Source organism: Macaca thibetana, chromosome X (genome assembly GCF_024542745.1).
Source record: "Macaca thibetana thibetana isolate TM-01 chromosome X, ASM2454274v1, whole genome shotgun sequence".
Taxonomy (NCBI): Eukaryota; Metazoa; Chordata; class Mammalia; order Primates; family Cercopithecidae; genus Macaca; species Macaca thibetana.
The window spans coordinates 102,467,967-102,485,038 of record NC_065598.1 but is presented as its reverse complement, the minus strand read 5'-3'; the positions used below and the strand labels follow the sequence as shown (position 1 = coordinate 102,485,038).

General features: G+C 35.1%; 1 protein-coding gene across 2 annotated transcripts in view; it reads right to left on the bottom strand.

Moving 5' to 3' along the window:
- Positions 1–17,072, bottom strand: part of TBC1D8B (TBC1 domain family member 8B) — a 68,068-nt gene that overhangs the window by 46,288 nt on the left and 4,708 nt on the right. For both annotated transcript variants that reach the window (XM_050776079.1, XM_050776080.1), the window contains exons 2-5: positions 8,059–8,169; positions 4,912–5,030; positions 3,705–3,930; positions 2,436–2,676 (exon numbers count right to left, since the gene is read on the bottom strand). In XM_050776079.1, coding sequence (XP_050632036.1) covers positions 2,436–2,676; positions 3,705–3,930; positions 4,912–5,030; positions 8,059–8,169 — 697 coding nt within the window. The remainder of the gene's footprint in view (positions 1–2,435; positions 2,677–3,704; positions 3,931–4,911; positions 5,031–8,058; positions 8,170–17,072) is intronic.

Here is a 17,072-nt window from a genome sequence, read left to right as displayed (position 1 = left end):
TCTCTAAGGGGTGATTTGCTAGAAGACTATTATTATATTATCATATAGGCATAATATGTGACTATGGTTAAAACCAATCCTGGAAGACAACAATGTTCCTATCTGGTTACCAGAAAATCAAGCGAGTTACCCAGTTCAAGTAAAATAAAATAATGAAAATTTGTGGCATAAAAATTTATAGGGAAAGAGTAGTCTATTAAAGACAATATTAAAAATTAAGTGAAGTAAAATTTTAATTGAATGTTTATACCTGATGTAAATGACGAGTTGATGGGTGCAGCACAGCAACATGGCACAAGTATACATATGTAACAAACCTGCACGTTATGCACATGTACCCTACAACTTAAAGTATAATAATAATAAATAAATTAAAAAAAAAATCTAAAGTAGAAGTATGATAAAATAATACTGCTTGCACTATGTTGGACACAGGATAGGTGTCAGTAAATACAGAGGACTTATTAACTGATAGACAAATGTAGCCTTTGTGTAAAAAGCAATTGCTTTAAATAGTATAATTTTTCTAGGGACACAAAACAATTGCATTAAGTATCAATGCCATCTGGGATAATAAGTAAATAATGCAAGTTCTAATTCAAATCCAACAGCGCTAAAACTAAATTCATTCTTCCTGCATATACTATTTAAATATGTGGTAGTTCATCATGTCTTTCAAAGTACTTCTGATAAACATGAACAGAAAACCACAATCCTGTTAATTTTTACCTCAGTTAAATGGTATTTTTTTCAACCTGGGAAAGCTGATAAAACAAATGAACTGTAATTTGGTGGGTTCACTCTTATTTAAATAAAATAAAGTCCACTTATGTGAATGGAAAGATGTCCATGATATATGAGGAGAAAAAAAGCAGATTGTAGAATAATGTGTGATGTTCAGACCTATTTTTGCAAATATTTTTAAATTCATGCATTAAAAAGCCTAGAAGGATATACACTAAATTTAACTATCATTACTGTGCTTCTGTATTGTTTAAACTATAAAAGTAATATATATTTGTAAAAACAATAAGCAGAGCAATAAAGATATTCCATTTTATAAAAAAGCCATTTGGAGACTAAGTCCCAATACATTACTGTTCTTTTTAACTTACTAGGAAAAAAGATGTAGATATATACAATTTTCAATGGGCTCTCCTAAAAATGCACACAGACAAAAATGGATTTATTATATCTTAATTAAATACAGATTTGGTGATGAATAACTCATTGATAGCCTTTTAGACTATATTTTAATGGAAATAAAATGGCAAAACAGTTTATGTTTATGGTTGCCAGTCAAGGAATGAAATACAAAAACAGATGCCCACCTATAACATAATACAAACAGGATTCTTAATCCTTATAGAATTCTATTTATAAATCATGTGTACTGAGACCTAATTTTGGTAATGAAGTGTAAAAAATTTACCTTGCTGATCTAATTTCCAGAAAAGCAGGGAGGTTTACAAACAAATCCTTATGTATATGAATTTTAGGAATGGTTTAGGAATAGGCAAGAGGAACAACTGTACCCAATCAGGGCTGTGTAGTGATCATACAACCTTCTAGGTCACTTGTTCTGGTCTAGCCATAGGACTGCGGCTTAGGTTCCTCTTATACTTTCCCATATAGTCTATACCGTCATCCTCCTTGCCAGAAGCTGCTTTCACTAGCTATTTCTGGATCCTCTCCTCTCCTTTTCCCCTTTGGCATGTTCATTTTAGTCAACTGTTTAGAATGTTCAGCAGGATAAAAGATATCTGGTCAGTTTCAACAAACCAAATATAATGGCAAACAGCTGTCAGACAAGTACTTCTGAAGGGAGGCACTAATAATGATTAACATTTACCTCATATTTTATATTTTACAAAGTGCTTTCACACATATCATGCTCATTTCTCATAAGTGCCCTCTGAGATAGAAATGACAGATAAGGAAACTGAGGTCCTGAGAGATATGACTTATCTAAGGGTTGTTCTACTTTCATTCTAAAGTCCATGCTCCACTGACTCCACGAACTTGCCTCTTCATTTAAAAAAAAGTTTTCTATAAGTTATTTTAAAAAATAAATAACATGTTTAACAATTTCAGACCCAAACTGTCTAGACTATTCATAGAGAAATTTAGAGTTAGACTAAACACACACAAAAATCTCTGCATTTCTAAAAGCATTCCAGGGCAAGTCCTATCTGAATCTCAAGAAATAATTTTCAAACCTAACTTTTATTATTTCTTACAATTAAATTTCATGGAGAGAAGGGTAGTATTTATGCAATGCATATGAATAAACTCACAAACACACACACACCCACAATCAACTCCAAAAAAACCTCTGTCATAAAACATAGAAGAGTTAACTTTTAATGGTAAGCAATACTATCATTCTTATGGTCAAACAATACTTTGAAAAGTAAAAATTAAGCTTTGAATACCTTTTGGTGATCTGTAGAGGATTATAAAGGACTGGGTCATTATCAAATGTTTCCTTATCAAAAAGTCTTCTAATGGCATAGTTTGCCAGCTGTTCCATAAGAAGGTATGTTTGGTTAATGTGCAAAAACATTGAAAAGTAGTGATTCTCTCCTTGGGAACACACGTGAATACTCTCTGTCAGTATGACATTTGAAGTCTTTTCAAGTTTTGAGACTTCATCCCAGGAGATAATGAGTTTTACTGCAAATAAGAGGTATAAGCAGGTATGATTAAACTCTCATGCTGATTTATGTTTATTAATCAGGTCTTCTGAAACAATAGTTAACCCCTTGAAAAATACTATAAACAGCTAAAATAGTTTAGAGTTCCAGATTAGTTAAAAATTTGAAGCATCAACATGAACATGCAAGAATTGGTGATTCCAGGAAGAGATCTAATTTTAAATAATTTCTTTTGAGATAGAGTCTCCCTCTGCTGCTCAGACTGGAGTGAGTTGATGTGATCATGGCTCACTGCAGCCTTGACCTCCCAGGCTCGAGTGATCCTCACATCCCAAGTAGTCCCCCCCGAGTAGCTGGGACTACAGGCATGTGCCACCACGCCCAGCTAATTTAGACTTTTTTTGTTTTGTAGAGACAGGGTCTCACTATATTGCCCAGGTTCATCTTGAACTCCTGGGCTCAAGTGACCCTCCTGCCTTGGCCTCCCAGAGTGCTAGGATTATAGGCATGAGTCACTGTGCCCAATTTAATTTTAAATAATTTTAAAAAAATGATTCTGATTTGATATTTAAATCTATTTATTTATATAATTACATAATTGTATAACTACCAATGTAAAAGCTGTTTGTATGTATGCTATAAATAGTACTGTTTGATTCTTCTTTGTGGCTACAAAGTGAGATGTGGGTCATTAGGTACTATGGCCACTATATTTAAACTGTGTGTTTAAAACAGATTAAAACACAGACTAAAGCAAGTAGGTAGTTTATAACAAGGAATTTAAAGCAGTCATATGCCAGATCATCATCATCATTTAATACTGACTCACTTCCCACGATATGCAAGGCATTCTATATATACTTCTAAAGGTTTTATGTTAAGCAACCAGTCTTAAAAGTGTTCTTTCCCTAGATGAAATAAACTTTTATTATACAGTTTAATTACCTTTAATATCAATCCTATTATTTTATTTACAACCTAACATCATTAGAGTTGATAGGTCAGACAGCAAATTCAAGGCCATAGTAAGCAATAGAAACCACTTACTTTCTGATCCCAACAAAAAAGAATAGAAGCTCAGAAAGTTGGTGCTAAGATAAAGCCAGCCCTGACAAGGAACCCGTCCTTTCCAATAACTGCATGAATAATAGGTCACTAACTTCTCCTTCTCTGGTAAACCAAAACATTTTTCAAATTTCAAAAGGGCTTCTCGAAATTTCTCAGGATCATCTTCTTTTGCAAAACAATGTTTTCCCTCTTCAGCAATTAATCCCTAAAGGAGACAAAATATTTTCCGAAAATTCATCATCACTTACCAACAAAAATATATTTCATACATTCAAATAGTTGATTGAATACAACTGTACAGTCAGCCCTCCATATCCACGGGTTCTTCACCCATGGATTCAACCAGCCAGGTATTGAAAATATTTGGGAAAAAAATTCTACAAAGTTCCAAAAAGCGAAACTTGAATTTGCCATGCACCGAGGACTATGCAGAGTTCACTCAAATGAAGTGATGCATAGGCATTGTATTAGGAATGAGTAGTCTAGAGATGACTTTAGGTATATAGGCAGATGTGCATAGGTTATATGCCAATACTCTGCCCTTTTATATTAGGAGACTTGAGCATCTGTGAATTTTGGTATCTACAGCAGGGGCCAGAACCAATCCCCATGGATACCGAGGGATGACTGTATATATCTATATAGGTACACATTCATATGTATGTACATAGATAATTCTCTTAGGACAGAGGTAAGCATATTTTCTTCAGTTGTGTACTTAGGTTTTTTTCTGAATGCCTCACAAGGAGCTACTACAAATACAGGTGCTAAATATATTTGCTTGAATGAACAAATGGTTTATTCAACTTAAAACTCAAGAGATATTGAAATAAAAATGCCCCTAAGAGTACTCACAAGGGCGCCAAAGACAAACATTTAATGAAAGGGGAAATAGTAAATCCAGCTCATCAGAAAATATATAAAATTCCGAAAACAATATGTCAGTAATTGGTACCTAAAGAATAACCAGTATGTTTTAGAGAATATTTCAATATCTATCAATCTTCCCCTGTGCTAAAGACTTTACAGTTTTCTTTAGCACACTGATTCTGAAATTCATATGTTTGTTTCTACCAATCCTGAAAGGTGCCAGTGAAACAATGACCTTCCATGCAAACTTTGATCCTCATATACGAGAGTCAAAGATTTTGGTACTCCATCTACGAGCTATATCCATGCCACTTACTCTTATTTTTCCTTGTACAAAATTAGTAATATCTTCATTTGAATCAAATACAGATAAGGTCTTCATAATATTTTGTTCCAACCAATCCCAATGCTTGGTTATTTCTTCTCTGTTGGCTCCTGATTAATAACACAAGAAAATAAAACACTCAAGGAAAACTCCACAACAAAACTGCTCTTGTTATTTAAAAGCTTAGTTTAAAAAGAAATAACATTTTCACTTTAAAAATTGACGGTCATAAAGGAGTAAAATAATTACATTTATTCTCTACTTTATCCCTCTATGTGGGCATGAACAGTATTTCTCATAAATAGAAAGAATAAAACATTTAATGAAAGGGGAGTAAAGTAAATCCAGCTCATGAGAAAATATATAAAATTCTGAAAACAAGATGCTAGTAACTGGTGCCTAAAGAATAACCAGTATCTTTTAAGAAAATATGTAGAGTACCAGAAAATACATAATGCACAATTCAATCCTTGGTCTACAAATAATGCAGTTAGTACTGTGTCTATAATATGTGTGGCTGAAAACAGCATGTATGTGACAGTCCTATGCATGCTAAGTAAATGTAGATCTCAACTGTGACCACTCTACTTATTTCAGAAGCCATGAAACCTTTGCTCAGAGCCACCCCATTCATCAAAAGACCTAGTAAACTTATAGAAATGTCATAAAGGAGGTTAAAAATTCTGTAGCAAGGTTAAATCCATGTGACCCGCTGAATCAGCATTAGGAGGTTTGCAGAGGGTGAGGTTAAACATTATTAGCCCTAGTTGCTTTGGCTTGAAGAATATTTCAGTATTTATCAATCTCCTCCTATCACTCACATACCATTAAAGTCTTCTCAGCACTGTGTATTATATAAATATTCAAAATAAATATGCTGACTTTTTAGTATATTTTATAATATATGGAGACTGGCATATTAAAAAATTTGTTGACATTGCAAATGGTCTATTTCCTACAATTCAATCAGAATTTCATTCATGTTACTAAGTCACCATACCAAGAGTAATAACTGTCTTTAATAAACCACAAATAAAAGCCATGGGGGAAATGTTAAGGCCTTAAGTTTGATTCTTTTGGTATAAGGAAGCTTCATTAGTAGGTAATTACACTATTTCTGCATCAGGTTAATTTGGGGAAATAAGTTATACAATCATCCTTTTTTTTTTTAAGTAGAAAGGCCTTTTTCTTTTTTTTAAAAAAAATAATTTTTACTAACTAGATTTAGAGTTGAGGTTACAGAATTCTTGTGATGTCAGCAGGTACAATGTCAACCTCATTTAGGTTAAACGACATTCAATTTAAGAGGGCCAGGAGGAAAGACTCACTGGCAACACTAAAATAAATTTAGGGGAAAATATAAAAAACAAGCCACACATCCTAAAAAACTAATTGTATGCTATATGTTCACACATATGAATGTTCCAGAAACTCATGTGCTTTTGTTCTGTTTTAAAAAGTATAATATATCTACTTTAGAAGAGAGGGGGATAAGAAGAAAGGCAGTTTTTCAGGGATATTGGTCTAAAATTCTCTTTTTTTGTTGTGTCTCTGCCAGGCTTTGGTATCAGGATGATGTTGGCCTCATAAAATGAGTTAGGGAGGATTCCCTCTTTTTCTATTGATTGGAATAGTTTCAGAAGGAATGGTACCAACTCCTCCTTGTACCTCTGGTAGAATTCAGCTGTGAATCCATCTGGTCCTGGACTTTTTTTGGTTGGTAGGCTATTAATTATTGCCTCAATTTCAGAGCCTGCTATTGGTCTATTCAGGGATTCAACTTCTTCCTGGTTTAGTCTTGGAAGAGTGTAAGTGTCCAGGAAATTATCCATTTCTTCTAGATTTTCCAGTTTATTTGCGTAGAGGTGTTTATAGTATTCTCTGATGGTAGTTTGTATTTCTGTGGGGTCGGTGGTGATAAGCACTATTCACAATAGCAAAGACTTGGAATCAACCCAAATGACCATCAGTGACAGATTGGATTAAGAAAATGTGGCACATATACACCATGGAATACTATGCAGCCATCAAAAAGGATGAGTTTGCGTCCTTTGTAGGGACATGGATGCAGCTGGAAACCATCATTCTTAGCAAACTATCACAAGAACAGAAAACCAAACACCGCATGTTTTCACTCATAGGTGGGAACCGAACAATAAGATCACTTGGACTCAGGAAGGGGAACATCACACACAGGGGCCTATCATGGGGAGGGGGGAGGGGGGAGGGGGGAGGGATTGCATTGGGAGTTATACCTGATGTAAATGATGAGTTGATGGGTGCAGCACACCAACATGACACAAGTATACATATGTAACAAACCTGCACGTTATGCACATGTACCCTACAACTTAAAGTATAATAATAAATAAATAAATAAATAAATAAATAAATAAATAAAGAAGAAAGGCAGTTTTTCAATAGCAAAAGGGCTAGAAATCTGGGATTCTAATTTAGGCCAACATTATAATTGCATCATAAAAGGAAGTAAGAAACTGTCAATGCAGCTTTTTAAAAATTTATTTTGACTTGCTTTATTAGAAAGTATTATCCTAATTCCTTTTCTACCCATAATATATATGTTGAAGCATCTGAACCACCCTGGCATGAATGAATATGTAGCATTAACTGTAAGACACTCCTTCATATTTGAAGGATATGATGCTTTTTCTGAGAAGGTGGGAGTGAATAAAAAAGGTTTAATTTTCCAGGCTTATACTTCCTTAGGAGTCAACCTTTATGTTTTGGGTTCACAGATAACTTCAGATTCTTCTCATTGGAGTTATTAGTAATGAAACAATTTATTTCATGGAGAAGTTCCCATCTTCCCAGTAGTTGGATAAAGCAGAAGTTGAAGAAAGGAGTTATGTAGCAGTAACACTGACCAAAATCTGTTCAGAATCAGCCCTGCTAGACCACATGCTTCAGGTCCCTCACACCAATGTATTAAAAAAAAAAACAACTTAATAACCCATATCCTTTAAAAATAAACAAAGGTCTTGCTATTCTCTCAAAGTAAAGTTACACATTTAATTTGTTTTTAAATCTCAAAGCAACTACAGAATATAAATAAATATGAATACTCAGCTTTGTAGTACCCTTATTTAATTTGAATTATGTTTTAAAAATCATACTCACCACATGCAATTGACAAGTAAACTTGAGAATCTGGCGTCTGGTGTAGGATGCGAAATGGAGCTACTTTAGCAGTAGAGTCTAAGACTGAATCAAGAGTCCCAACCAGAAGCCCTGTTGTAATAGGAAGATTGTTGAAATAAGGACTTTACAAGAGATAAATCAAATCTGTATCACTTCATATAACAAGCTAATAAATTTATTTTAAAACTTTTCTAGTCCAAAGAGTCCTTATAGTGGTTTTTCTTAAAGAAAAAATATATTTGGGATAAAGAGAGATTACAGTATGCCAATGTGAGTAGTATCTGAGAAAATTATCTTTCAATAAAAGAGTTAAGTCAGCTTCAATTGTCCAAATCTCAGAATGTATCTGCAGCACTTAGGTATCTCGCTCATAAGGTTGTATGTATATTAGATAAGAATGTAGAATCTAGTACTATAGACTAACTGGATTTAAATTCTGGCTCTGTCACTTGCTTGTGTCAACTTGAGCAAGTTAAAGTACTTACCCTTTCTGCATCCTCATTTGTAAAATAAGGTTAAAACAGATCTTACTACAAAGGGCTTTTGTAAAGATTAAATGAGTTGTTACATTTAACGCACTTAGAGCAATGCTTAGCACACAGTAAAACACCCAATATTAGCTAATACTATTATTATTTAAGAAAATCTTAGATATTTAAACAAGATAAAACCTTGATTAAATAAAATGCTTCTGTACAGGGATTTTCTTTTCAACAATTCTTAATTCCTCAATTAGGAATTCAAGGCTCTTGATCAATTAGTTCCAGTTTAATAATCTAATTATATTTCCTAGAACAAAGTTCACTGTTTTCTTAAACAACCAGCTAATTTCTCCCATAGGGTCTTTGCTAAGCAATTATCATTTTACCTAGAAATGCTAATGAAGAAAAAAAAAAGAAATCCTAATGAGAGTCGTCTAGCCCAGTCCAGCTAATCTGAATCCTACATTTTCTTCAAGACCCACTTCCCCTGTGAAATCCTCACTGGCAATCCCAAGCAATAATAATTTCCCTTTTCTCTGAATATTCATAGGACTTAGGTCTATACAGGTTGAGTATCCCTTATATGAAATGCTTGGGACCAGAAGTGTTTCAGATTTCAGATTTTTTCAGGTTTTGGATTAAGTGCGTACACATACCAAGATATCTTGGGGATGAGACCCAGGTCTGAACACGAAACTTATTTGTTTCATATATACCTTATACATATAGCCAGAAGATAATTTTATACAATATTTTAAATAATTTTATGCACGAGTTTTGACTGCATTTTGACTGCAACCTGTCACATGAGGTCAGGTGTGGAAATTTCCCATTTGTGGCATCATGTCAGCAATCAATGTTTTGGATTTTGGAACATTTCAGATTTTTCATTTTCAGATTAGTGATGTTCAACCTGTACTACACAACCTAGTATATATTAGGCTGGTTATTATAACTACTTTCTAAGAGCTTCATGTATATAATTTTTGTCTCTTTATCCAGATTATTTGTCCTCTGAGGAAAATAACCATGTTTTCTATCTCTGTGTTTATATCCATAACTTTCAACATATTGCTGCACAATAAGGATATAGTTTGTTGATTTAACTATAACAATGGGATGGCTGAAATATAAAAATTTACCTTCCTTTTCTGGAAGCTCTGATTGGTTGAGTGTTGGTTTTGCTTTATGAGGCATTTGCCTTTAATTTAGAATACAGATTTTTAAGAAAAATTTAAATCAATTATAAACCAGGCTTTTGGCTCTCTTCCTATTTTTATCCACTTAAAAAGAATTAAGATTTTAAGCAAGGTTTGAATGAGAATACAGATAGGTTGGCAGATGCTCACATCTGCCTCACATCACTTCCTATCACGTTAGGAAGTTACATGCATGGAAGGAGGTAAATTAGAAGAACAGGAGATAAGACAAAGACATAAAGAGAAATTTGGCTTAGCTGAAAGGAAAGGGTAGAAGAGTAGATAAAGGAATTGATAAAAAGTAAAAATAGGGGTCACAAATGCAGCATAGTATCAATTAGCAATTTTCAGAGGATTTTGATAGTGAGGGCAAAGTTCAAGAAAGAAGATTTTGGCAATGGCAGTATGTGCAGATTATAGAGGTAAGAAATTATCTGATATGAAAAAAAGTTAGGGTATGAACTGAAGTTTTTAAAAAATAGAAATGAGAAAACTGACAAATATTATGAAAGAGAAAGTATTGGGGAAAAGACAATGGGAATGAGGATGAGGGAAACAGGAAATAATTATGCTTCAACTAATGAGGAGGGAATTACTGATAGGTTTGGGGATAAAAGGGAAAATAATTCTATCACTTTTAGCATTGAAATAGTGACTATGAGAAATTGGAGATTTCGTAAAGTATAAAGGAAGAAAAGTAGAGCTAAAATATGCAGATGGTGTCTTCAGAACTATGTGATTAAAATTACTCAGGAAATGGAGAAGAGGAGAACGTTTTCAATTTGAAGCTAGGAATGTGAAAATACTCAAAAAAAGGATAAAAGAGTACTTGCAAAAGACAACCAAAAGAGCTATCTCTACATTGAAAAACAGAATTAAGTACATAAGTGTGTGTGTATATAAATAAACATAACTTGTCAAATTTGTCAAAATAAAGGAATTACAATTTCAAATGAACGCACTTTATTGAATACAGGATAGCTTTAGCAGATAACAGATAAAGATAAAAGATAACTATCTTTTTGAAGATACTGTTTAAAGATTAACGGTGGCTATGTGGATGTGAGAAGAGTAGTCAAAATCACTGGCAAGAAAGGTCACATTTGGCAGCAGAAATGTTCACAAGATTATAAGCGCCTTGTACTATGTAGAAAGAAAATTGCTCAGTTTTTGTAAGTATGAAATCAGGCAGTTAGTATAAAACTATGCAACAAATAATTTGGAAGCTAGTGCTAGACTACATTTGTAGTCACTTGGGGAACTCTTCCAGCTCATTAAGCTGTAATCATCATCAAGTCCCTGCAAGTCATTCAGAAATTAATATGTACCAATTTCTGGGTTCTAAATACTCCCTCCTGGAGTATTTTAAAGTAAATTCTAGACTTGTATCATTTCATCCATGAATAATCCAGTATCTTTTAGTTTATTTTTAAAGGTCCTCAGAGGCCGAGCTTGGTGACTCATGCCTGTAATCCCAGCACTTTGGGAGGCCGAGGCAGGTGAATCACCTGAGGTCAGGAGTTTGAGACCAGCCTGACCAATATGGTGAAGCCCTGTCTCTATTAAAAATACAAAAATTAGCTGGGCGTGGTGGCGGGTGCCTGTAATCCCAGCTACTCAGAAGGTTGAGGTAGGAAAGTCACTTGAAGCTGGGAGGCGGAGGTTGCGCCACTCGGAGTGAGCCAAGATTGTGCACTGCACTCCCGCCTGGGCAACAGAGTGAGACTCATCTCAAAAGTAAATGAATGAATGAATCAATGAATGAATAAATAAATAAATAAAAATAAAAGGTCCTCATTTGAATCTAACATGTGGCCAATATTGAGAACACTGATCTATGGCATTAATTGCCCCTTCCAATATTTAGACACCTGCAAATTTTATAAACATTTCTTTTTTTGCATTAGGTCAATGGTAATGATAAACAGGGCAATGGGCTGAGTGCCAGAGGAAAGACCAGTAAAACAGTCACAGCTTGAAAATGGTACTCATTATCAATGTGCTAGTTTAGTACACAAACTAAAGTGTCCTTTAGTTTGACAAGTGGCTCTTTCTGTTTGTAAACTGGATTGAGGGCACTGTGTAAGTGAATACTGCTCTAGCTGCAGAAGAGTCATGTAATGAACTTCCTAATTACAAACAAGATTTATTTCCATTCTAAGTAAAATGTTCAATTATAATTTTTTTCCATGGTAATGATTACTGAAACCTTACAGTGGATTCTTTATCTTGTCATAAGTTGTCATGCTTATAAAGTCAAACAAGTACACCTTTACTGAACTTAGCTTCATTATATGTTAATAAACAAACTAATTAGTAAACTGCCAATACACTTAGTAGGAAATATATTCAAACAAGAGAAGGTAGTGTGCTTAATAAAGTTTGTGGATTTTCCTGATTCTATTACTTTGCTACCAGATCTAAGTCCTTAAAATGACACTATGAATGCTTATTTTGGAATAATTCAATAGCCACAGCTGGCATTTTGAAAGCTGCCAACTTTATATTAAGAGCTTTGGAAAACAGTTAATAAAAATAATTCTTCTTTGGTCCTGTTTTCCCTCTCCCTGAATTCTTTTAAAGGCACTTACTTGAAAACTGAATATATATATATATACACACACACACACACACACACATACACACACACACACACACACACTCATTTCCTTCCCTAACTGAAATCTATTTTTCATTAAAGGATTTAGAATTTTTTAGGGAAGCAATTGATATAACAAACAACAGATTACAATGCCTTGTGGGAAAAAAAGAATAGATGAATTATTAATCAAACCCAGCTACATTTCTAAAGATTGAGACACAGAAAAATATGAGAATTGGTACTATATTTACAGCCACTTCTTACTCTTCAAGACCTATGCACCAATGCACAAAAAGAGTAACCCTCAGAAAAGCAAAGAAATTGCAACACCTGAATTTCTAGGTACAAAGCAGAAAGCAAGTATGATAGCAAATGAATAAACTGGTATACAGTGTAGTACTTTTAAACATTATTTAGAAGAACTAAACCAGGCCCATCATTTTGGTTACTTTAAAACAAGAGAGCAACTAATACTATAATAATAATCAGAAAATGTGATTACACCTCATTTTATGTGTTTATTTTGAGACAAGGTCTCATTCTGTCGCCCTGCCTGGAATGTAGTGATGCAATCTCAGCTCGCTGGAGCCTCCACATCCCTGGCTGAAACAATCTCCCACCACCCCAGCCTTCCATATAGCTGGGACTACAGGCACACACCACCATGTCCTGCTAATTTTGTTTATGTTTTGTAGACATAAGGTCTTACTATGTGGCTGAGGCTGGTCTCCAACTCCTGGGCTCAAGCAATTCTCCTGCCTTGGCCTCCCAAAGTGCTGAGATTACAGGCATGGGCCACCATGCCCGGCCCTATACCTTGTTTTAAAACTTCACTTCTTTATAGTGTAGTAAGGGAGGGGGAAAAAAGGGGCAAGTCGCACTGTGTATTCCTCTCCCTCCCTCCCTGGAACATTTTATTCTCTGAAATCAAGCAAAAAATTACCTTTAAAGATCTCTTTGCACAAGAAAGGGCAGCCTTGTAAGAGATTTTGAGAAATAAAGTATGGCCAATGTGATGACTTTTCAGTCTTTTTTTTTTTTTTTTTTCTTCCCCCATTAGAATGAAATATACTTGACAGGAAATATTCGTTTTCTACTTAGGTATGCAGTCAATAATCTTTCTACTGCTACCAAAAAAGGGGGGAGGGGGTTAACACTGATCATCCTTCATTTTTCAAAACCTCCTACAAGGTTGCCCTTTCTCATTCAGAGATGTTTAAAAGTAATTTTTTACTTGATTTCACAGGCACCAAGATGTTCCAGGGAGGGAGGGGAGCACACAGTGTGATCTGCCCTCTCTAGGGGTTGCCCTATGTTATTTTCTTTTTAATAAGCCAAAATGTTAATTTATTTGGCTTATGAGTTGAAACACTTCTAGTGGATATCTGATAGATTACTGACTATTTGCCTAATTTTATCTTACTTAATTGTTCTGGCTCACAGCAGGATGGAATGTCTTGTGGAAATTTTTGTTATACATAGGCTATTTTATGTCCACTGAAAGAACAGTGGACACAAAAAACAAAGGTTTAATTCTTAGGTGCCTTTAATTCTCTATCTCAGGTTTTCCTCTGGTATAGATTAAGACATTGCTCTTCAATAACCTTTTTCTAGTCGCTAAGTGCATTATATATTAAGTCTCATATTTTCAACTTCACGTAAATGAATCTAGAATATTTGCTGTGTCCACAACAACTGTTATCTTTTGCTTTTGCACTATCACATTATTCTTTCCACTTAGAACATCCCACCCCCACTTCTACCAAACCACCTCTCAGATATTGTTAGTGCTCATAGATAGATGATTTAATTTGAAAACGCCCCAAATTGGTTTTTGGCAAGATGCTTCACAGATGCCACACTGGAACTTTGCCACCAGTACACCACCTATTATTAATCACTGCTTTTAGGAAATATTTGTATCTTTAATAGGACTTCAGATAAGCATACTTTACAAGACAGCTGGCCTTGGAAAATTGCTTTGGGGGTTTCCCTGCATTATGGAGATTTCTAAGCCAACAGAACAAGGCTGTTATTACTACTGACTACACTAGCAATTGTATTTGTTTGCTTACATATTTATCAACTGTCTGACCCATCACATTATAAACTCTGTAAGGGTTGGAACTATTTCTGTCTTCTTTTATTTTATTTTATTTTTTTGAGATGGAGTCTCACTCTTGTCACCAAGGCTGGAGTACAGTGGCGTGATCTCGACTCACTGCAACCTCCACCTCGTGGGTTCAAGTGATTCTCCTGCCTCAGCCTCCCAAGTAACTGGGATTACAGGTGCGTGCCACCATGCCCAGCTAATTTTTGTATTTTTTGTAGAGATGGGGTTTCACCATGTTGGCCAGGCTGGTCTCGAACTCCTGACCTCAGGTGATCCACCTGCCTCAGCCTCCCAAAGCACTGGGATTACAGGCATGAGCCACTGCACCCGGCCAGAACTATTCCTGTCTTAGTCACCATTGTATACTCAACACCCACGACAAGGGCCAGCTACCACCCTATTTCTCTGTTTCCCTTCACAGAAAAACTCCTAGAAAAAATTATATGTATTCACTCTGTTCCCAAATACTTGTTTGGCTCATATACTCTAGTACCACCAGTCTCTGCTCATAGGTCACCCTAAAAGGCCTTCCCAGACCAGTTTCTCTAATATACCAATCTCCTCCCCTCTCTATCATGATACCTTACTTTATTTTTCTTCATATTGCTTATCAGCACCAGTCATATAATATATTATTTGTTTATTTGCCTCCCCCAACTGCACAGTATTAGCCCCATGAGAGTAGGGACTTTGTTTTTTTTTTCATTGCTTTATCTCCAGCACTTAAAACAGTGCTTGGTTTTTAAAAGGCACTCAGTAAATATCTGTTGAATTAAAGTATTGTATACCATCACATTTAGGATTTACTCTTACCTTTTGTGGTTACATAGCAGTAGCAAAAGGTGGAAAACTGGGCAAACGTTCTATCATAAAGGCAATATAAAATCTGTCATAGCTGTAGAGCAATGTGGCAAACATTGTTATGCCTTTTACTTTTTAAAATATTTTTTATCTCACTATATTGCCTAGGCTGGCCTCAAACTCCTGGACTCAAGCAATCCTCCACCCCACTCCAGCCTCCTAAGTAGCTGGGACTACAGGTGTGCACCACCACGCCTGACTGCTTTTTATTTTTAGCTTACCTTATAGCCATAAGCCTTCCACAATTGTTCACAAACAGCATGAGTTTTCACTAGTTGAATGATTATTTCTTTTTTAAGTATTGTTTTGAAAAATACCACTAAGGTAACCGGTGTTATATGTACTCTTTATCACCACTCAGCAAGACAAGTGACGCTGATATCTGTGGAAGCACTGTTTGAGAACTTCTAGGTTTTGGGCGATGAGACATCAAAAGGAAATGATGTCCTGATAAGTTATTCTAATTATTGTACATTATTCTGATTATAAACCATAAATGCATAATCACTATCATGCCCAAATTCTTCAATTAGTAACTATCAGTGTTTTGTTTCTGTAGTGACATCATTGCATATCAGATATAATCCATGTTACCACTCCAAATCAATTTATATATTCAACATGGGGAAAGTAATTACTAGGGAAAAGGACATAAATATATAGCCCCCTTTGGTCTTCAAGCCCAGAAAATGGCATTTTAACATCTCTCTCTTTCATTAATAGATAAATGTCAAGTATTTGTATAGTTGCTCACAAGTTTCAAAACTCATTTGACTCACATAAAAAATGCTGTGAGGTAGAGAAGACAAGTTTTATCCCCATTTTACAGATGAGGAAACTAAGCCTTTATAAAATAATTATAGCTGAATAGAGACATAAAACTATCAAAAAATCAAGGAAGATAAAAGAAGCAGGGTTAACGGGGCAAGTGGAATCACTGAACTTGGTGGTATATTCATATATTTGTGGATGTTGGCTTGTAGTTGGTTTATTTATTTTTTATTATTATTATTTTGGAGATGTAGTCTCTCTGTGTCACCCAGGCTGGAGTGCAACAGCACCATCTTGGCTCACTGCAGCCTCCACCTCCTGGGTTCAAGTGATTCTCCTGCCTTAGCCTCACCAGTAGCTGGGACTACAGGCACCCACCACCAAACCCGGCTAATTTTTATATTTTTAGTAGGAACAGGGTTTCAACATGTTGGCCAGGTTGGTTTCAAACTCCTGACCTCAAATGATCCACCTGCCTTGGCCTTCCAAAGTATTGGGATTACGGGCGTGAGCCACCATGCCCAGCCTGGTTTATTTATTTTTTATTTTTATTTTTTAATCCCATAGGACAATACCTAGGGAGGGCAAATCACACTGTATTCCTCTCCCTCCCTGGAACATTTTGTTCTCTGAAATCAAGTAAAAAATTACCTTTAAAGACCTTTTGAATAAGAAAGGGCAGCCTTGCAGGAGATTTTGAGATATAAAGGATGGTCAATGTCATGACTTTTCAGTCTTTTTTTTTTTTTTTTTTTTTTTTTCATTAGAATGAAATCTACTTGGTAGCAAATATTAGTTTTCTACTTAGGTATGCAGTCAATAATCTTTCCACTACTTTTTAAAAAAAAGGTGAGGGGTAACACTGATCATCCTTCATTACTCAAAACCTCCTACAAAGTTGCTCTTTCTCATTCAGAGGTCTTTAAAAGTAATTTTTAACTTGATTTCACAGGGACCAAGATGTT